This window comes from Onychostoma macrolepis, chromosome 03 (genome assembly GCF_012432095.1).
Source record: "Onychostoma macrolepis isolate SWU-2019 chromosome 03, ASM1243209v1, whole genome shotgun sequence".
NCBI lineage: Eukaryota > Metazoa > Chordata > Actinopteri > Cypriniformes > Cyprinidae > Onychostoma > Onychostoma macrolepis.
This window is the reverse complement of record NC_081157.1, coordinates 42408669-42432006: the sequence shown is the minus strand read 5'-3', so window position 1 is coordinate 42432006 and position 23338 is coordinate 42408669. Positions and strand designations below refer to the sequence as shown.

At 38.3% G+C, this 23338-nt stretch overlaps 1 protein-coding gene across 15 annotated transcripts in view; it reads left to right on the top strand.

The window, feature by feature from the left end:
- maptb (microtubule-associated protein tau b) overlaps window positions 1–23338 on the top strand; it is a 40474-nt gene that overhangs the window by 8688 nt on the left and 8448 nt on the right. For 7 of the 15 annotated variants that reach the window (XM_058770419.1, XM_058770418.1, XM_058770420.1 and 4 more), the window contains 9 exons: window positions 8925–9110; window positions 10302–10397; window positions 14906–16255; window positions 20678–20712; window positions 20989–21180; window positions 21463–21526; window positions 22030–22080; window positions 22333–22565; window positions 22939–23031. In XM_058770419.1, coding sequence (XP_058626402.1) covers window positions 8942–9110; window positions 10302–10397; window positions 14906–16255; window positions 20678–20712; window positions 20989–21180; window positions 21463–21526; window positions 22030–22080; window positions 22333–22565; window positions 22939–23031 — 2283 coding nt within the window. In that variant the 5' untranslated portion in view covers window positions 8925–8941. Of the gene's footprint in view, window positions 1–8583; window positions 8611–8924; window positions 9111–10301; window positions 10398–14905; window positions 16256–20677; window positions 20713–20988; window positions 21181–21462; window positions 21527–22029; window positions 22081–22332; window positions 22566–22938; window positions 23032–23338 lie in introns of all 15 variants that reach the window. The other 8 variants (XM_058770421.1, XM_058770425.1, XM_058770426.1 and 5 more) reach the window with 7 other exon arrangements.

Genomic DNA, 23338 nt, shown 5'->3' with positions numbered 1-23338 from the left:
GCCACAAGGCCCTAACGTAATTATTCAGAGTTCAGGACAAAAGTGAAAAGATGGTGAATTTCATATGAAAGGAGGGTGTTTGTGTGGGAATTCACCATATTGACTTGCTGGGCTGGTTACCGTGGAAGCAAGAAATGTCTTCGAGAGCATTATGGGTATGCATATTTAACACACCAGGTTTTCTCCTGCTTGTTGTTTGGCTCATATTTATTGAAGATGACCGCTCTATTGATTTCTCCTCTTATCGTATCAGCTGGGTTCTGTCGACGTCTGCACTTTTTTTCACAGATTCCTCTCTGCCAGCAGAGCGTTTGCCTCAGTTTCTACCCTTGCTAAGGGCTGTACATTTACTGACAAGCCCTAATTACAGAAAGAAACATACATGAGGTAACGTGAGGTTATGGATCTCCATGTCATCAAGTTGTGGCACACACACACACCCCTACCTCCTGGTATGTGGTGTGCAGGGTTTGACAGATGGTCATTTTTCCAATTGAATAAGCAAAAGTCAGGTCAATTTAGCAGAAAAACGGCCGATCTTCACCACACTAGGACCACTGACAGGTTACATAGCATCACATTTAGTACGCATGACTGGATCAGCGTCATTCCGTATTGAAAATTGGCCACTGGTTCTTCAATATATGACAAGGTTTGCCACGTTTACACCTGATATTTGCATCTGATCATAAGCCGACGGTGCTAAATTTGACCATCTATGTACTGCTTTAAAAGAAACAAATGTATGATTGATTTGAAATGGCTCAAATAAAAGGTTGTGGCAAAAGCTTTCATTCACGTCACAGCATATTCTGGTGAAGAACCGCCCACTTAGACAGGAAGAGACTGAATGACAGCCATGTAAAGTGACCAATGATACTGTAAATTCTGCAAAATATATATTATTACGTTATATTATTTGAGTAATAATGATTGTACCACTAACATGGAAAATATGTATTTAAATGTGGGCCAGTTTTTTACTAAAAAAGCCGAAATAGATTTTATGCCAATCAAATTTTGGCAAATCTATTGATTATTACATCCTCAAAAGTGCCTCTTGTGTCAGCTCGGTACCTTGTTAACTTGACTCTTGATTGCTAAAAAACCCTATGTGCCCTTTGATCCGGTATGGTGACAAATCATACCCCAGTTGGATCCCATTGGCTCAGATTACTTAGGGACTCTCTTTAACGCCCGATTACAATTCCTACAAAATCATGTTATGATAAATGCTGTTTGAACTACGTTGTAATGACCATTAATGTCTGTATTATTTAGCTTATGTACTAGCATAGCATACAGATACCCGATTAGCCTGATAGCTTAGGAATTTGCACTTACCTTACATGTTTTCACAATTATTTTTTATTTAATTATGTGTTAAATGTACAAAGTTTTATTTTATAAATAAATGTTCAATTATTCACTTAATAGGACATTATTTATAAATACATATTTAATAAATTTATTTATTAATTAGCAGTTTATCAATTGTAAGAAATTATGTTCAATTTGTTTTATTATGCATTAATTTGTTCTATTATGCACTATATAGTAAGCCATACATATTTTAAATTAATATTGATAGTTGACGGAGACCTAATTTCCAAGGAGGACACTATTTGTCATGACACCAGATGAGGCACGAAGTCACGCTGTTTTTGTTCAAATCAAAGCATAAAGAACGTATTAGACGTATCCGTGTGGTGCGGCTGATATTTGCGCTATTTGCGTCAGCGGATATTCTCCAAAATGGCGCTACGGTGACGCAGATGAGACGAATTGTTGAATAAAGTCATTATTTTTATTTTCTTTGCATATAAAAAGTATTCTCGTCGCTTCATGAAGTTCAGATTGAAACACTAATGGCAGATGGACTATTTTGACGTTGCGTTTCGTACTTTTCTGGGCCTTGACAGTAGGGGTGTGCGATATATATCGTCTGCGATAATATCGTAATTGTTGTTTTAACGATCTGCAATTTGACATTATCGAGTATTTTGCAAAAACCATTCAAAACACCTACGGAGTGCACGCATAAATTAGCCTACGTGGTGATGAAGAGGCTTAAACAGTGCACATGCAGATTTAGAGTGTTTTTTTTCACTGCACCATTCAGTCTATTAAAATGCATTACATTAAGAATGATCACAAAATTCAAGATATGGGGGCGGAAAATGTATATATTTACGCTTCATATAGTTAAAAATCACACGAAGAGTGACGTTTTTTCTTCAAAAATAAGCATGATTACAAATGTGATATTGATTTTATACAACAGTTCAATAAACAATAAGTTAATATTAAGAGACTTACGTTTTAGACACCATATTTCCTGTTTTTGCTCCATTTCGCCAACAAAAAATAATTCCAAACAGCTACAGCACTGTTTTGCGTCTCTGAACAACATGACGGTGCTTCGTTCCTGAATGAATCAACCATTTAAATGATTCGGTTCAGTCCCAATGACTCACTTATTACCAGTGACTTTCTGCCACCTACTGGCGGTTTTAATTTCACATTTAAAGTCTATTTTCATTTTTTAAATAATTTTAAATATCAGTATTCAATTTTTTATGTTTAAAATGTCAAAAAATTATGCATTTGTAACTGGTTAAAGCACTCCATGTCCCTCTGAGCTGCATTAAATGGTGTGTAAATACATCTAAATGCCACATCAGATGCAACTTCTGCAAAGATTAATTTTGATGATACTGGTTTCATTTTTTTGGTAACAGCCTAAATGTGTATTATCTTAATTGACAGATTAAATGTAACAATTTGACTCAAAAGATGTACACTTTTAGAAAAAAAAATTGCTTTATTAAAGGTAAAAATCTATTTAAAATTAAATTAAAAGATTAAGTAATATCTGATGTGAACTGACCACAAAAGAATATGAAGAGTATCAAAATTGCAGCTGTCCACAGTAGTCAGATATCAGCACAATAACACAATATGCAAAATATCGTCTAATTATCGTTATCGAAAAAATCCCAAACATTTTTTTTTTCAATATCGCACACCCCTACTTGACAGTGTTATTTACTTGGCAGTCAATGGGACAGTCACAAGCCTCTCGGATTTCATCCAAAATATCTTAAATTGTGTTCTGAAGATGAACGAAGCTTTTACAGGTTTGGAACGACATGGGGGAAGTGATTAATGACAAAATTTTCATTTTGGGGTGGAGCAACCCTTTAAATGTTTACTCACAAAACTATAGCATTCCCTCAAGGAACTTTGGGTTCTCTCACAAAACATTTGCGTTCGCTCGCAAAATTATTTAGTTTATTATATTATATAGTTTATTGGGTTACCTAAGAAACTTTGGACTCTCTCACAAAACTATAGTGTTCCCCCAAGACACGTTGTGATATCCTTTTATTGCATTTCCCAGAGAAACGTTGGGTTCTCTTGCAAAAAAACTGAAATATAGTTTTTTTCCCACCTCATATTATGTCAGTCACAAAGGTTTTGCGAGGGAGCGCAAAGTTTCTCAGGTAAATGTAAAAGTTTTGCAAGACAAAGCAAAGTTTTGTGAAAGAACACATTGAGATATTACTTTTCCTCCCATTTAATTTTTTTTAAATCAGATTAGAGTATACCAAATTGAGAAGGTCATCAAACGGTCAGCAAATGTGCCGACTACATGGATACATGTCGGTGGGCCATGCACAACCTCAAGAAACCTTTCAGATCTGCCATGCTGCAGGATCATTTAGCTCAGTGTGCTCAGGCAAAATAACATGTGATTTGATGAGAGAAGACAGGGCTGAGTGCAATGAAAATACCCACGATGCCTCAGTCCTTTAGATGTGATGGCAGCCTATTGCACTGTTGCAGCAAAATCAGTGAAAGTCCCTCTAGAAATCTGCTGTATCATACAGTTGCAGGCTCTGTCTGTGTGTCTGTCACTCTTTCTTTTCTCTCGCCTGAAGTCCCTTTATGCTTTCATTCCCAAAGTGCTCTCTTTTTCTGTCCTCCTCCCTTTCTTTTTCTCGCTCTCTGAATTCTTTCCTCCTGCGTGTTTTGTCTTTGTTGTTTCGCTCTCCTTTCCGCCTACACGCTCTTGTCCTTTCAGCTCAGAAACCCTCACACATTCCCTCTCTGTCTCTCTCTGTTTTGTCTTCCTCATCACTCGTTATCCTTTGCTCACTGTTTACTGTATTGTCGCTCAGCGATAAGGCTTATTTTCAGCTTCTTATTTACTGGCTAGTCTGGGCCAGTAATTCAGTAATTACCTCACTGCCTAAATTTTCACTAGCATCACTAATTATGCATTTTATTTAGCAATGTGTATAAAATGTGTCAAAATAAAACTACATTTTCATTAGGAATTTTTAATTCTTTTTTTATACTAACAAAATAAACTAATAGCTAATGTAAATAGTAATACATTTTAATTTTAATGTTTAAAAATGTTATATAATGAAAGTAGGAAATTTTACTGTTGATGTATAATATTATCTTCATGACAGCTATAAATCCATAAACACATTTTCTGGAAAATGATGATATATGATAATTTTCTTCTGATCATTTTCAACCCATTCTTACTGATTATTTTGAAAATCAGATAAAAGGATTAGTTCACCCAAAAATGAAAATTAGCCCATGATTTCAAGCTTCTGGCTTTGACTAAAAAAATCAAAAATGTCCAAAACATGTGCACTTGATCTTTAAATTTTTTTTTGCAATTCAGCTAGATTCTTGGTGATGCTAAATACATCACTGTAAACCAAAAAGTTATGTTTGCAAGGCATGCAAACAATGCTCAACAGTGTACAGTCCAAATAAAGAAAGTTACATTTCTGTCAAAGGGCCCAAAACTCCCTGACACTGGCTTCAAACCAGCGTGCCATCCTTATTGTTGAGCTGTTCTGTTGCATTATTGTACTACACACCTCTTTCCTTTTCTGCCCCCTCCTTCCTCTTTCTCTCAGACTCCATTTCCCTTTCACCCTCTTTTTTGCCCTCTCATTCTCTCGTGCTTTCTGCAGTAATGTGTCCTGAATATTGATGAGGTGAGAGTTGCCCGTCCCTGGCTGCAGGCCAACTCGCATTACAATTCTCCGTCTCACCCCTGCCCACTTCAGTCAGGGCCACCCCTTAGCCATATCGGCCACATGTCGCCCTGCATTGTTTTTCAAGAGCCCTCCGCATTCCCAAGCCTACCCTTCATAAATCCAGCATTGCCCTTTCTGGTTCGTGCCATGCCCTTAACCACAAAAAAAAGACAGAGACAGAGAGCGAGAGACATCCATCGTCAGGAAGAAAGGCGTAGGCTTCTTAAAGGGGCGCTGACATTCTCACTGCACTGCCCAGGAGGGATCACAATCTTTCAGGTCAAGTGCACCAGCATGCTGAGCACCGTGAACAGCGATTGTTGTAAATCTGACTTCCAGCCAGAGGAGACCAAACTGCCTGAGCATAAACCTTAGGCAGCAAATTCACAACACAATGTTTCTGGAAATAAAAACAACATGAAATCTCAAATTGTACTGCTTATACTTTCTCAATACACACTTCTGGTTATTCATTGTGCATGTGATTGCACAGAAAGAAAATGTAGAAAGAAATGCAGTCTTTTATCATGATATAATACCTTGCTCTGCCTACAAACTGACTGATGTCATCAATCCATCTTATTCTTGAGACCCATCTGGTGTCTGCTTTCCACAATCCACTCGATTCCCTATGGACAAGATCAAGTGTTCAATTGATGGAAATTGTCATGCTTTTCATGACCATGCATTCAGAGCCTTCTAGCAAACATTGAATCACATGCCAAACACATTTTCTTTTCTGTCCAGACCAACCTGTGCTTCCTCAGGCTAGTTTATGCTAGTTAGTGCCCATTTGTTGATATTCTAGCTGGCGAAAAAAATTTTTTTTTTTTTTTGCCAGCAAAACCTGGTTAACCAGCAACTGAAGCTGATTGACTGACTTAACTGTTTGAGATGGTTAAAAAAAAAAAAAGTTCAACCTAAAATACATTTTTGTGATGTTTTACAAACTTGTCATTCCAAACTTGTAAAAATTCTTCTGTGGAACACACACACAAAATAATTAAAGCATGGTCACACCGCTTTTTCCACAAAAAAAAAGAAAAAAAAAAGAAATTAAACAGTAACCTGGGGCTGTACTTAACAGCATCATTAAAAATAATTGATATGGCCTCATGTGCGCTATATTTCAGCTTCGTGTGAGAGGAACAGAAAAAGAAAATCATGCAGAACCATGTGAGAACCAATGGCATTTGAGATATTAATCTAATCTGACGCCACTGAACCTATAGTCAGCCTGAAATGAAAGTTGCAATCAACCTTTTCCCCTATTGTGACATATCTGAGTGGAATGGCTTCTTGAATGAGAATATAGGCTTGGACTTTATTTTGCCCATCAGGAATTGATTGAATAATTCTCTTTTGCTAATTTCTACGATCATGTGAGTGACGGGTTGTTGGAAGGGATGGATTATGGTCTGATGGGGACTCCAACATACCATGCTGAGGACCGTCATCATAAACGCACCATCTGCTGAAGACCAGCTGCAAGGCTATCCTCTGTTTTGTTTTCAGTTTTTGAGCATTTTAGATGTTGCTCCCCAGTTTGTGTTTTTCCGACAAACATTTTTGGTAAATAAATCAGTCCCTAATGATGTAGTGGTGGTTTCCACTGGTTATCTAGTTCTGTATTGACTGTGGTTGCAGATGGTTTCTAAGCTCTGTTTACTGATATCACAGCTCGCTCTGAATAATGCATAAGGATCCTGCGGGAGTCAGGCTTAAATTTGCACCGCTGCTGCCTCAGGGAAACCCGGCTAGTGAGAGTTTATTAAGAAGGTGACAGATTCTCCCTGGGGAATTTGGAGAACGATGCTTCCCAATCCTCAGCGCACTTGTGCAATCATGGTACCGGGGACAAAACACCTTCAAAAACAAAGCATTCGGGAATAGTTCACCCAAAATATGTCGTTCCAAACCCATATGACTTTGTGGAACATGAAAGGTGAAAATGTAATGACTGTTTTCCATATTCTTTGCAATTAAAATAAATGACTGAAGCTTCAAAGCTACAAAAGAACCATGAATTGGTCCAAGTCATACTGGTTAGAAATGAAGACCAAATTTTCATTTTTGGATGAACGATGGTCTTTTAAAGGCCATTTTGGCTTCTGGTGTTGTTCTACCCTGCTGGTCACTGCTGACTTTGAGGATGATGTAATTGACAAATGTAAACTCACCCCTGCAGCTTTGGCACTATTTTCAGCTCCACAGCACTTCTTGCCTAAAACGACTTGGTTTTCATTATGACCCTCACATCCAGATGACCTTGCTGTGTGGGTCTCGGAGCGCAGGCGAAACATTTGGGTGTCCGATTACGTACAATGTGACAATGTTGCGTGTGAGCCATCTAATCCATTTTGACAATAATGGAATTCATGTTTATGGGCATCCTGTGTGAAGGAGATGGATGAGAGCGTTCACTTTACTGTCTCCAGCGTGGATTTACTAATAGCTCTGCTGGGACTACATAAGTTTGGCTTAACATTGTACAAAGTATAAAACAGAACTGCTTTATACTAAAAGGAAAACCACATTCTTACTTGTATCAGAAGCACACACTCAGACACACACAGCACATCAGCGACCATAAGTAAAAGAACAGGATACGGCTTTCTCTGGGCGTGATTTAAGAGTAAAGGAAATCCCAGTGCCATCAATCCATCATTTAATACCTTCAAATAATATCTAATCTTGCTCTCTTCATTGGATGAAATGTTCTGGTACCTTCTGTGTTTGGCAGAGAGACTCGATTGGCTTTCTGACAGCCAGTTATTGGTTTTACCTATAATGGAGAACATGTGCACTTAAGCAATTATGTCATTTCTACATGTTAAGAAGCTATATACCAGAAGCTGTTTTTGAGGAAGAGAGGTCTCTTACCACTTCCTGCTGTCCTGCTGTTTCCTGTAATCTTATTGACCTTTGTGTCTCTCATTCACCATGGCAGATATATTCACGTTGCATCATGGGATTGTTTGAACATTGATCATATGGAGTCTGAAATTAACTTGGAAACTTAATAATAATTTATAGTTTTGCCACATAAAATAACTTGTTTTCCATAAAGGATACAAATTTGAACAAATAAAGATCAAACTGAGCAGAAGAATTATTCAATGCTTAGACTGAATGCTCACTGCTCACATTTGGTTTATTTATCAGTTGATTTATGGTCTAACATTTGCTTATATTTGCCCATCTTGTCTCTCTTATTATATTATGCATCTAGCTGTTCTTCTTTTAAGATGATGTTTTGACACCCAAGCAACAAGAAATAATTTACAGGAAAAGATATATCTGACTAAACTTCCTACATGGGATGAAATTATGGCACTTGAAAATGACCTTGAGTGCAGCTATTTTGTCTCTATGGTATTTGAATGCCATTTTTGTGTCTTGCTTTGTACTTAGCTATAATAATAATTTTTAGCTTGTTTCTAAAATCTGCTATATTAGAATCTCTTTTAAAATGGACTTTTCTTGTTACTGTTTTATTTGCTCTTGCCAGGTCACTCTTTCAATCTCAGCTAACAAAGTAAGCAAACTAACATCATAGTTTTATCGTAGTTAAATAAAGCTTACTAACCAACAAACAAACCAACCAGCTAACTCATAACTCTATGTAAGTCTTTGTATCATACACTGGATCAAGTTGTGATCTTAACATTTTCAACTAACAAACAAACAACTAAATATGTCTGTGCATATGTACATCACTCTGATAATGCTACTAATAATATTAATTGGATGTGAGGGAGGAGACATCTTGTGGCTAAAAGGCAATGCAGCACTTATTTGTCACATTGCCACATTAGCCCCTGATGACTGTTTTCTGTTTTAACCCTACAGACTGAAATCATCTCAAAATGGACCATCAGGACCACATGAATTCTGGACAGCTGGGTGACTCTCAGCACTCTCCTGGGAACAACATAGCATCTGGTGTAGCCAACATGACCATCAGTGGCGGCCATCAACAAGACATGAAGAATGGGACAGCAGCACATATGGGACCGGGTCATGGGCCAGTGAAAGGTCTGTATATTGAGGGAAAAAAATGTAGTTACTGTAATAAAAAGAGGAAGAAAGTGTAAGCCTGAAACCCCCCTTTTCCCCACAAAGCGCAGAAGAGCTGAGTGATACTCATGGCAGTGTGTTTCTCGTTTATGTCTCGTCTCATACTGAGAAACCTGACACATATGCTGACAGTGACACTCAGCCATGTGTTGGTTTCAAATGTCTGTGTAGATATTCATTCATTCAGGTCAACTGCAAAATATCTTGTAGAATTTATTTGTTGGGCCTTATTTTCCATTTGTTGAAGAACAATGGAGATCACAATCACAACCTTGAGCCTTATGAAAATGTGGTACACAAACCCTTACATTTTAAGTCATCCCCACCAAAGGGTTCCCACTGTCAATGGAAAACCTGGGAAATGAAAAGGAAAAAATTACCCGGTTTCCAGGTCTGGGAAAGTCAGAGAAATCAATAAATTGCATGGAAAAATAGTGGAAATATCTATGTAGAAAATATATTTTCCTAGTTATATATTGTATTGTAAATATATTTGCAATGACTAAAAAAATACATCATTATCCTAAAGATTTTGGACAAAAGAGATTCTTCAACAGTTGGAAAATGAAGTTCAGTTAAGAATAGATTCTATAAGACATTTTGTCCTGCCTGCATTGTGTGTTCACAATCGTTTTTTCAATTTAAATTTGGTCATATAACATTGATCGTAGATTTGTTTTTTGGTTTCTTATGATGTATGCTTGGATGAGGCTCAGATGTGAGGAAATAGGTCATAGTTTACAAAAAAGGGTAATCTGTCTTACCCGCTTTGGATTGTTCTGGCACAACTGACAAGCTTTCAGCAAGCCCCAGGCGCTCTCAGAGAGCACAGACGAAACCTTCTTATCAACCAGCAACCTAAAATTCCAGCTCAATTGTGCTGGCAGAAGTCATCGGAGCAGAATGTCTCTAAAGTGACAAATTCTGCAAAATAAAGTTCGAGAAACAGCATGACACTGGCTTTTAGAGTTAGTTTGTCTTTTAAGAAAAGCTGTTTTAAAAGCAGCTATAGCTATCATCTCAAGAACATACTAACAGATGCGTCAAGGTCCTGTCCTTTCTTTAGAAGAAATCATTTTTGCTTTGTTTGCCATCTAAACCACCTCAGTCCTCTGCTTTCCAAACTAAAAGCTCACCGTTCTCTCATAGAGGATACACATGAACCAACGCCTGAGGTGACCACCCAAAAGCCTGTTTTAGAAGACTCCGAACCCAAGCCCTCCTTTGATAAAGATGTGCCATTGGGTATGACCCTCCATGCTAAACTACAGTTGTGCCGCTCTACTTCGCTGTACTGTCCTGCCTGTTGCTCAGCTTCATAGGACTAGTTCCCTTGATCCCATTACTCCTTATTATGCTACTGATTTGAGTTTTGATTCATTTCCCAAGGATGCAATACAACTACATAGTATGAATCAAATTAAATTTTCTGCATAATTATCAGTGAAATTGGCACTTGAATGTTTTTTTGTGATGAAAGCCAGCCTCTCATATTTCTCATGGACAAATGAGAGTGCTAAATACAAATGTAGCCTTTTATCATCCACACCTGCTGCTTTTCTTCTGTTACTATGCTTTGATTTCCAACGGAGGGCCCTTCCGTTTTAATTTAATTTTAATGCCTATTAACAAACTTTTTCTCTTATAATTTTCCCAAGTCCAGGTTGTAGGGTTCCCACAGTCATGGAAAACCTGGAAAAATCAGAGAATTTGAAAGTGGCTTGGAAAAGTAATACAACTTTAAATGTTAAAATTTATAGTGACAATAAATTTCCCTGATTAGGCAATGTATGGAGAAAGCCAAATCCTCCATTGAGCCACGTTCAAACCTTTTGTCTTTTTAGAAACCGACTGATGTACAGTACAAATAGAAATCATTGTAGAAATCTCTTAAAAAAAACATATGTAATAATAATGAACAACAGGAAAAGTCACGCTATAAACAGTGGGAACCTTAATACTAACATAAGAATTTTTGCCTTGCTTTTGCTTACAACAAGTTTCCAAAGAGAAATGCTTATTTACATTATAAACAGTGAAAATTACATTGACTTTTGTGCTAGCAACAAGCCTGGAACCACTCAGGAGTGACCTTGTTCTTAGAAGCTTTTTGGAAACTTAGTTGAGTTGTTTTTCGCTGATGTTGTGATATGCTGATGTAAAGCAGCACTGAAAAAATTGCTGAAAGCTAATTGCATGCCTTCAAGGTTGTAAAATGCAGTTGCAAAAGGAAGTAGTGTTCCCGAGCAACATAACTAGCTCTTTAAAGGATTCAAGGCCAGTAAAAGCCCAGAATATTTGTCATAGAGCAATTAGGCAGGTCTACTCTACCCTTCCTTTTGCATAAGATAATAATTTAAGTTCTGGGCAGGGTGAGTACTAGACTAAATAGTGGTGCCCAGAACATCCATTTGGTATTTTACATGGTCAATCAGTAAGTGAGTAAATGACATAAGCACTAGAATTGCTAATGGCTTAGATGGATGTACCTGTCTGGTGCCGTGACCCGGACATACAAGTCTTTAATAATAAGAATAATAATTAATAATAAAACAAAAGACTTAATAACAGCTGTAGTTATTACTATCATGGAATACTGAAGTGATGATATATGTGACCCTGGACCACAAAACCAGTCTTAAGTGTCAGTTTTTCGAAATTGAGATGTATACATCTTCTGAAAGCTGAATAAATAAGCTTTCCATTGATATATGGTTTGTTAGGATCTGACAATATTTGGCCGAGATACAACTATTTGAAAATCTGGAATCTGAGGGTGCAAAAAAATCAAAATATTGAGAAAATCGCCTTAAAGTTGTCCAAATGAAGTTCTTAGCAATGCATATTACTAATCAAAAATGAAGTTTTTATACATTTACGGTAAGACATTTATCAAATATCTTCATGGAACATGATCTTTACTTAATATCCTAATGATTTTTGGCATAAAAGAAAAATCTATCATTTTGACCCATACAATGTATTTTTGCCTATTGCTACAAATATACCCCAGAGACTTAAGACTGGTTTTGTGGTCCAGGGTCACATATATGTTTTCAAAATGCTTCATTGCCAAATGCCAAAACTTATAACAGCCAAAAATATTTACACTTGTGGGAATATAAAAAAGTGAAATCAGAGCACTGCACTTCACACTACAGAAGCGTTCACATGTTCTTTACACTTCTGAATTTACTTGGAACACTTCTCACAAATTCTCATAGAAATCTATAGTCGCTTATTTTATTTTAAATTAACTGCACTATTTGACTTTAAATTAGAATTTAATATAATTAAAATTTAATTTAATTATAACACAGGCACACACACAAACAATAAGGCTGCCTTCTGCCATTATAGGACATATAATTACCTCACAAAAGTTCAAGGTCTAAGTGAATTGACTTCAAGACAAGCTTCATTTATCATTTAATCTCCCAGAACCACAAACTCATTGATCTTGTCAGAGAATTAGCAGTCTAGTTGAGACAAAGGCATTAAGATGGCATTACACATGTTGTATGCTGTGGTTCTAAGAAGTTGGGAGTGATGTAAATGTATTAGACTACCATTAGCCATCAGCTGAATATTTCATGTTAGAGAACATGTTGCTGATGTTTGCAGTACAGCTGAAATGGGTCTGCAACTTTAATGGCTACTAGGTCCACTATACAGTCGAGCTCTTCACTTGTTATGAACTGCTGGAGAGATCAAATGTCTATAAAGTCATTCATAATGTAGACTTTTTCCATTAATTTCATATGATAAACCCATTTAACTTTAAAGCTATAGAGGAAGGGTTAACTTAAAAACATTTTGCTTTGTTTCCTGTGATTTATAGGTTGATAAGCAGTGTGCTTGTCTAACACTCATCAAGGGCATAAATTTTGCATCTTTAACAAGACAATTTATTTGAAAAATTACTTAAGATCAGTTCACCAACCGAACTGGGCAAAATAATCCCAAAGCTGCTGTTAATGTTCTCCATATCTCATCTGCTCTTTTAACTTGCTTCCATGTGATCACACAACTTTGACTGGTCTGGACGGACAGCAGGAGCTGGAGAAGGTATGGTGGGCTCACCACCCCCTTATCCCCCTGCAGTGTAAAAGTTCAGAGGATTTACATCTAAACAAACATACATATGGCTCATATATCACCACAACTTCATTATTTCATTGCTTGTGCATACTTGAGTCTGTTTATATTGACTATCTCGCATCATTGTATCTAAGAAATTAAAAGTCTGAGAATAACGAGGCGTTCATTTAAAACTATAACTGAATGCATTAAAGGGGTCATCAGATGCAAAATTCACTTTACAAGTTGTTTGAACATAAATGTGTGTTGGAAGTGTGTGTGTACACATCCATCCTATAATGATAAAAATCCACCTAGTGTTTTTTTTTTTTTTATTCATATTTTAAAATCCCCTTTCTCAGATCAGGCTGTTCTGAGATTCCTGCCAGAATGACGTAGTTCTGTACAGGCCTCTCCCACGATAGTTGATTGAGAAGGCCGTCTTACCTTAGACCCACCCTGAGTGAGCTGTGCTATCCGCTATTGTGTCGACTCTGGTGCAGTCTTAAGCGATTGAGGCGTTTTGTTGTTGGATGTAATAATGAATATAGCAGTCGTCATTAACTCCTGACATCTGAGCAGCTGAAGACGCAGAGAATTAAAGTTACTTTCGTTTTGAAGGGAATGCCCCGATCCCAATCTGCCTAAATGTTCACGCGAATCATTCGTGATCCAGCCTCACCTACAGAAGAAGTGAGTATAAGGTTTTTTTATGAATCGCAAAAAAAAAAAAGAAAAAAAATTATGCAAATCGAATTTCCTAATAATGTGCTAGTTAGCCAGTTTCGCGGCTGTAGTTTACAGTCTGCTCATCACTCCATGGAAGAGAGGGGCAGGGTCAGCAGAGCTCATTAGAATTTACAGCAACATGGATTAAAAACGCTTGCTGAAAACAGAGTTGAATTTGACATGGGAAAAAAAGTTGTTTTTTTACACTATCATTGAGAAATTTTTACCAAAGTATGTTATAGACTTTTCATTAAGACCCTAAAGAATCATATCAACTTGTGGAAAATGGGCATCCGATGACCCCTTTAAAAATGTTTCAAATGCATTCATAGCACAATGCAAAACATATGCTTTACTGCTCAGATCAGATCCAGAAGTTTCTATCTGTGCATTAAATGATACTTGCTAATGGACAATGCACCAATTCATTGCTTCACTGGTCATTTTGCTACCAGTCATCTATGCTTTACACACTGAAGCTCACAGAGATGTTGTGGGTCATTGTGGATATTGTGGTTTGATTGGCCAGTTCATATTGTTATTAATGGTTTTGATTGTTTTTGTTGTGATTAAATGAGTGAAGAGGCACTTTTATAAGCATCGATCCCATAAGCCCTTGACCCTACTGTACTGATCCCTTTATTTGCTACTGTAGTTACCAGTTTTTTAAAGTACAATCCATGTTGTAGTCTCCTGCTTGCTAATTTAGATGACCAAGCATCAAATATTGTAAAAGTGCCTTTAACTCATAAGTATAGTGTGTAAAAACAGATATTTGGACTGTTTAACTTGACATGAAATCAGAAACTTGTGTTTTGTGTTGTGTTCGGGCCCCTTACGTAGTTCTGTGCATTTAGTTCCTTTCAGTTCCTTGATTCCTTTTCTTTCTCTGCTTCTAATGTTGACTGTGGAGAGAGCGTGATTAAGTGTTGCTAATTCTACAGTGTTGTCTGTGGCTGTTCCTATCATTCTGCCTTCCACGTCATCAGAAGAGTTAACACCCGGAAGTCCGCCCGAGAGTGGCCGGAGCAGTGCGGCATCAGTGGATGGGGAGGGAGAGCGAGAGAATGGGGAGAAGGAAAGCTCTTTCAGCCCAAGAGAGTCTCCACATCCATTACCGACACCTCTAGCTGATGATTTGGGTTCAAGAATCACAGGCTTTGACAGCCAGGTGAAGAGGAGTCCCTCAGAAAAGATGACTGACCATCATAGTGCCAGTGGATCTGAGGAGGAGGAGAAAGAAGAAAATGAGACGGAGAAATCTGAAAGAAAATTTGGTTCTCCCAGTGTGGAAGAAGCTTCCAGAAGTGCTATCAACATAAAAGAAGATAAAGAAGATGAAGAAGAGGACAAAGAGGCAGTTAGTGATGATGAAGAGGAAGAAACAGGAGTTTCCTTCCTGCCCAGTTCTATCACCCCAGACTTGACAACCCAGAAAGATGACAATATTGATGATGAACAAGAAACCCCTTCTCATCTTCCCATGACTCCAGAGGAAGCTAAAAAACGTGGCCTATCGTTTGACTACACCGAACCTCAGGATCCCGGTCGTCAGGGTGGTCCTGTGGGCTGGGAATGCAGCTCTGACAAAACACCACCAGAAAGCAAGAGCCCCGAATCCTGCAGGGCTGATCCGGGATCACCTCTTTCTCCCATTGCTGCTGCCGAACCTACCAAAGAGGAATCATCTCTAACAGACTTACAAACGGATGATCGGGATGAAGAAGTAGTAGAGGTACCAGAACCTGAACAAGAAGACGAGGCGATCACCATTCCTCCATCTTTCCAAGAAGTTGCTGCACCCAAGATGCAGCCTAAGGCAGAGGAATGTAGAGAACCTGAAGAAGAAAAAGAGATCAAGCAGGAGAAATATTTGGAGACGAGCGATGATGATCACATTGAGATGGAAAAACTCCAGCCTGTTGCCACACCTGAGCCTGTTGCCACACCTGAGCCTGTTGCCACACCTGAGCCTGTTGCCACATCTGAGCCTGTTGCCACATCTGAGCCTGTTGCCACACCTGAGCCTGTTGCCACACCTGAACCTGTTGCCATTCCTGAACCTGTTGCCAAAACTGAACCTGAAGCTAAGGATGCCGTTAAGCCCAGCGCCCAAGTAATGCCCACAAAAGCATCAAGCAAAGCAGCTCCTATCAAAGAATCTCCTGCCAAAAAAACAAAGAAACCCGTCGCTACAGTTGCTGCTACTCCTTCCCCTAAATCTGCTCCTAAGCTTCAGAAAACTCCCTCTAAAGATGCTGCTCCGGCCAGAAAAGCAAGTGTCCCATCCAAAGGTCTGTTTTTCCGTTCTGTTCCTCCAAACCCCTCACAGATCTTCTTTATTTCACCTTCCCTTTTCTTCTTTTCAAAATAGATCAGTAGAACTACGCAGCACCCTTTCTGAAAAGCGCACACTGCGATAAGAGTGTGTTCGGTTGAAGAAACGGGCTGCTTGTAGCCACAAAATCTCTCTCTCTCTCTCTCTTGATCCTTTGTGCCCTGTGTGTCTATCTCTTCTCCTTCCCTCTCTGTGTGTGGTCAGTGTTATTTCGCTTGTGTCTGTGACTAACTCTGTGCATTGATTGACCGTTACTGCTGGCACAGTTTTCACCTGCCCCTCTCTATTGCATGTCACCTGTGCATGTATGTTGAATGTATCACTCACAGAACTGTGCTTTACCTTTATGGGTCCACCCCTTTCCCAGATGTCTGTGTTATTAAACACAACCAAGTGGACCCAAAGGCCCATGCCGATGGGGGTGACTATAACACACACTGAAAGGAGAAGGTCAGCAATTGCTGCTGGGTTCAAGACAAAATCCCCCAAATGTCTCCCACAGCTGTGCCGACATCTTCTACAAAAAGATCAGACAAGCTCACTCAATAATGTGAAACATTCATTTTTGTGAACAATCTCAAGGCAATCTTTTGGTGCTCAGCAAACTAGCAAGCTAAGTTTGGTGCTTGCAAGGCAAGGCAACTTCCTAAATCATTCTGATCGTCTTCTCCACAATTTCTGTTTTTTTTTTGTTTTGTTTTTTAATTTAAGAAATTAATAAAAAAAAAAAAGACATTTTAATTTACCAATTTGTCATTGGTTTTATCTGCCACTGAATTCTCCATTCAAAACTGTGACTGTGATGATGTCATTGTAACACTTGTATTCTGAATTTCAGTTGGTCTTTTATTTTGCATAAATTTGCATACTTGATTGAACTAGCAGTCTTCAGACGATCACATTTTATATTAGGTGGCCTTAACTACTATGTACTTACATCACAAAATAAGTACAATGTACTTATTGTGGTCATATTGTATTGCAAAACACTTTTGCTGCTATTGAGGTGGGATATGGGTAAGGTTAAGGACAGGTTTGGTGGTATGGGTAGGTTTAAGGGTGAGTTAAGGTGTAAGGGATGGGTCAACAGTGTAATTATAAATTTAATTGCAGAAATTAATTACAGGTGTAATTACATATAATGTATTTTTAAAAATAAGTACAATGTAAAAACATGTATGTACACAATAAGTGCATTGTATCAAATTATTAATTTAAATGTAAGTACATAGTAGTTAAGGCCACCTAATATAAAGTGGGACCCTTCAGATTTGTGTAAATTTGCATTCTGAATTGCAGCTGAATTGAGTTTCTCTTACCTATATCTATTTAATCATCTAGAGTAACTTTGAAGGTGTCAAGTTATGTGTTGATTCTTTTTGTGCAAACCAAAATAAAGTAAGGTGCATATTTAGTGTCATGACAATAACAACTCTGATGGTGTATTTTATTTACATAGATACAAAGCTTAAAACCCAAGCCCCCTAAAACTTGAACATTATTATTTTTCTGCCTTGCAAGCACTACTATTTACCCAAGGACCCCCGTACAAGGTTAAAACATTCTTCATTCTTTGCATTTTGCAATAATAAAACAAGATCCTGCACAAATTTCATGATGCCAAAAAGGTCCTTGTAAAAAAATAGTTTGCCCAAAATTTACATTTTGTCATCATTTAACCCTCTTGTCACACTAAACCCAAATGACTGTGTTCAAGGAATATCCTCACATCTCTATTGGACTGTTTACATGGCAACCGGGCCAGTATGTTAGCTGAAATTGAGAACCAGACCAGTTCATTTTATGAATCATTCACGTGTGTTGTGTGAACTGGATTCATCAGTTCGTTTACAACCCGAATTCCGGAAATGTTGGGACGTTTTTTAAATTTGAATAAAATGAAAACTAAAAGACTTTTAAATCACATGAGCCAATATTTTATTCACAAAAGAACATAAATGTTTAAACGGAGAAATTTTACACTTTTATCCACTAAATGAGCTCATTTCAAATTTGATGCCTGCTACAGGTCTCAAAAAAGTTGGCTCGGGGGCAACAAAAGGCTGAAAAAGCAGGAAGTTTTGAAAAGATTCAGCTGGGAGAACATCTAGCAACTAATTAAGTTAATTGACATCAGGTCTGTAACATGATTAGCTATAAAAGGGATGTCTTATGGTGCTTTTCCACTGCATGGTACGGCACGGTACGGTTCACTTTTGGGGGGTTTTCCACTAGGTACAGTACCTGGTACTTTTTTCAGCGAACCGTACCGTTACCAAAATGTGACGTGTAAACTCTGCTTATCACTGATTGGCCTGAGAAAATTGTCACTGCCTGTGTCATTGAACTTGCTACTCGAAACACAACAGACCTGCTAGATTTAAATCAGCACAGCCAGCGAAGGATTGAACGCAACTGTTTTGAATCAGTGCACCTTTATTTTAACAACCAAAAATGGCTGTTTCATTGTCTGTTGAGGAAGTACAGAAGTTCCTCTCATTGATAGCCGAGGAGCGGATCCAGAGCTTGATGGAGCGACGCGGAATGAAAAAGTTTTTCAGGAGTCAAGGCAGTAGAGGTTGCACAACTATAACGACATGTGAATAATCCTGCCCACTCTAAAGCGGTACAAAACTGCAGTGGAAACGCAAGCAGTTTTGGAAACGAGCCGAACCGTGCCATGCCGTACTGAGCCGTGCCAAGTCGAGTCGTATCATGCAGTGGAAAATCCCCATTAGAGAGGCAGAGTCTCTCAGAAGTAGAGGCTCTCCAATCTGTGAAAGGGTCCGTAAAAAGATCTTGGAATATGTGGAAATCATCTACTGTGCATAACATCATCAAAAGATTCAGAGAAACTGAAGAAATCTCTGTGCGTAAGGGACAAGGCCGAAGACCTTTGTTGGATGCGCGTGGTCTTCAGGCCCTCAGACGTCACTGCATCACTCATCGGCATGATTCTGTCATTGACATTACTAAATGGGCCCAGGAATACTTCCAGAAACCACTGTCAATGCCAATTATAACTCTATCATGCAAAAAGGAAGTTATATGTGAACATGGTCCAGAAGCGCCGTCGTGTCCTGTGGGCCAAGGCTCATTTAAAATTGACTGTTTCAAAGTGGAAAAGTGTTCTATGGTCAGATGAGTCTAAATTTTACATTTTTGATGGAAATCACAGACGCCGTATCCTCCGGGCTAAAGAGGGAGACCTTCCAGTGTGTTATCAGCATTCAATTCAAAAGCCAGCATCTCTGATGGTATGGGGGGGCATAAGTGCATACGGTATGGGCAGCTTGCATGTTTTGGAAGGCACTATGAATGCTGAAAGGTATATAAAGGTTTTAGAGCAACATATGCTCCCCTCCAGATGACGTCTATTTCAGGGAAGGCCTTGTGTATTTCAGCAGGACAATGCAAAACCACATACAGCAGCTATTGCAACAGCATGGCTTCGTAGTAGAAGAGTCCGGGTGCTGAAGTGGCCTGCCTGCAGTCCAGATCTTTCACCTATAGAAAACATTTGGTGCATCATTAAACGAAAAATATGTCAAAGACGACCACGAACTCTTCAGCAGCTGGAAACTTATTATCAGGCAAAAATGGGACCAAATTACAACACCAAAACTCATAACCTCGATGCCCAGACGTCTTCATACTCTTTTGAAAAGAAGAGGAGATGCTACACCATGGTAAACATGCTCCCGTCACAACTTTTTTGAGACATGTAGCAGGCATCAAAATTGAAATGAGCTCATTTTGTGCATAAAATTGTAAAATTTCTCAGTTTAAACATTTGTTCCGTTATCTATGTTCTATTGTGAATAAAATATTGGCTCGTGTGATTTGAAATTCTTTTTAGTTTTCATTTTATTCAAATTTAAAAAACGTCCCAACATTACCGGAATTCGCTCCTAAGACAATTTCTTCATGAACTCTCATAATGAATCCACCAAAAGGAGCTAGGAGATATTTTCAGTGATTTCGGTCTGTTTCTCATATAAAGCTAAAGAATGGCTTCAGAATATTTAGAATAAACTTCCATGTTTTATGGAAGAAAAAAAACAAAAACACATACAGGTTTGAAAGAAGAAAGAAACTAAAACAACATGAGGAGGGGTGAGTAAATGGTGACAGAATTTTCATTTTGCAATAAGTGTTTGTTTCTTAAACAAACATACCAAAATGAAAGGCTGGAATCGCTGCTTCAGGAAACAGACTTTCAATATCACAGCTGAAAAATCACATTGAGCACTGATGGAAAAACAGATCAACATCAACTTTTCTTCGATTCAAGTTGACTGACATCTTGATTAGTCTTAAGTCTTGATTCAGGCCACCAAAATGTCACTTGCACTTACTATTCCTTCCTTTCTTACAGCCAAGGCTGGAGCAGGGGCAACTCCTGAAAAAAAGGTACAGTCATTATTATAGGTGATATTATGGTTTGTGTGAAAAGTAGCTACAAGTCCGTAGCCAGATTAGCTAAAATACGCAACAACTGAGAGGAGTCCTTGATTTGTTTTACACTTAATTTAAACCATCTTCAATTTTAGTCTGAAATTTTATTTGGTATTTTTTGTTTTATTTTTCATTGCATTTTAGCATCTCTTTAATTTTTAAGTTAATTTACTGATCACTTTTTGCCATTGTTTTACATTTTTGTCTTTATCACCTTCTCAAACACATAAGATATCAACCACAACCCCGCATGCAAAAGCTAGACCTACTTCTGCCCCCCAAAGAGGGTCTTCAGTCTCAGGCATCCCCAGCAAAAAGCCCTCAGTCTCTTCCTCAACTCCACCATGTCGCTTTAGCAGTCCAGGCTTTGCAAACTCTGTAAAAAGGCCCAACAGTGCAGGAGCAAGAGAGTCCAGGGCCACGGTGAGTACTGCTGCCCATCCCTAACCATCGGCCTAGAGAATTTGCTGGGAAATTGTTCCCCCCAAAATGGAAAGCCTACGAGGAGACTGAATTAACAGCTCCTGAGATACACAACATCAACTTCCTTATTACCAGAGCAGAAAGAGAAGCTAATGAATGGATTTCTCATGTTTTGGGTGTACCGTTGAGTTTAAATGGTCATAAAAACTCCCTAAAAAACAAACAAAAAAAAAACAGCAAATTTACTATTAGCTGATTTTTTATTTTATTGTTCATATTTAGGCTGGAGATGCCAAGATGAAGACAGCGGGTGCCAAACCCCAAGGAGTTGGCACCAAAATCCCTGGTAAGTGATTTTCAGATGCACCTTTTCAAGGATTCGCATTAATCTTTTTTCAGTACCAAGAAGAGGAAGGTTACTTGGTGACTCAACCTTTAATTTCTCTTCCTGACAGTTTGAAAAGGAAATTGAACGTTATTATGTGAACTAAGCACTTTCAGGCAATGGAGTCCTCACTATTTACAACAAATTTCCCTTTTTAATCCATTCTCCCATGGCATAAGCCCACTCCAGCATTCAGTGTGACATGACGAAAGAAAGTGCACTGATAACAAATTCATAAGCAAGTAAAATCTGGAAGTATTGTGTGGTTCAGTGTTTTCACTGCATGGTAAACTGCAAAAGTGAGCACACCTTCCCATCAATTCACTGTGCACCATTTAACTAGTCTTCAGGAAGTACACAATATCTGCTTACTTGAAATGGGTTATGAAACCCCAAGGGAATGATTCTCTATTTATAGAGAAATTACATGACTGATTTGTACCACTTTGATTTGTGAAATACAGCTGCTTCACGGATGGAGCAGCGAAAGGCAGGACCAGGGTTCATTGAAAGAGGTAAAAAAAAAAGAAAGAAAAAAAAAGCCTCTTTTGTGTGGTAGCCAATTAAATGCTTGCAATCTAAAAAATCTGCACTGCTAAAATAAAAAAAAGTGCACAAAACTCCATGAAAGCTCATATTCTACAACATTTCAAAGAAAGACTGGAAGGCGAAAACCTTTACTTTAGGATAATTAACTAAAGAGTAATTAATCAGAAGAGCAAAAAAGGAGGAAGTTATTTTGGTCTTCTATTGTTTTTCATCGTCAGCTGACTCACCTAAAACCCCAGACCGTAGTGGTTGCAGCAGCCCAGCCAGTCGGTCCTCCACCCCTGGACAACAGGTGAAGAAAGTAGCGGTGGTGCGCACCCCTCCCAAATCACCTGGTTCATTGAGATCTCGTGCCCCGATCGCTCCTGTTGCACCCATGCCTGACCTGAAGAACGTCAAGTCCAAGATTGGCTCCACTGAGAACCTCAAATACCAACCTGGAGGCGGGAAGGTAATTCTGTCATGCATGATTTTCAACTGAAAAAAAACTAAAATGTCTGAAAACAAAACCAGCTGGTTTGGATGCATTTATTGTGAAGTTGAAAGATTCTGAGACAGTAAAGCTCTAGGAGTGGATATTTGGATTATTTTTACCTGAACCCAGTTTTTAGGTTTGGATATTTGACAGAAAAGCGGATAATAAAGTTCACTCATCTTGGGGACAGTTAGTTAACCATTTTCAGATTGTAAATTAGAAGTATGTCGACACAGAAAAGCTATTTTATATCTTTAATAAGTGAAGAAACCTCTTTGCAGATCCTGGGATCTCCAGCTCAACTCGAAGCATCAGGTTAACACCCTTGACTCTCCTTGTCCTTTTCCAGGTGGCTATTGTTCATAAGAAGATCGACTTTTCTAATGTTCAGTCTAGATGTGGATCCAAAGGCAATATCAAGCATGTTCCTGGAGGTGGTAATGTGAGTAACCGGTAGGGTTAGAACTCCTCGCTCTGAAAAATAGTGTAGTTAGAAGCAGTTAACATTAGATACAGTTGTAAAATAGTGTAGAAAAGAACAACCAAATAAAGCATTATATTTCAGATGTGTTTCTGATAAATAAAGTAGGACCCAACACAGACTTAATGTATATGAAATATCCTGTAAAAGACACAAGATATTCTGTCTTGAAATGATCAAAAATAGGCGACTTAAACACCTCAAGCTTTGAATACGACTGCTGTATATTTCTAACAGATGGTTTGAAATATGTAAAGCTTTCAAAGAC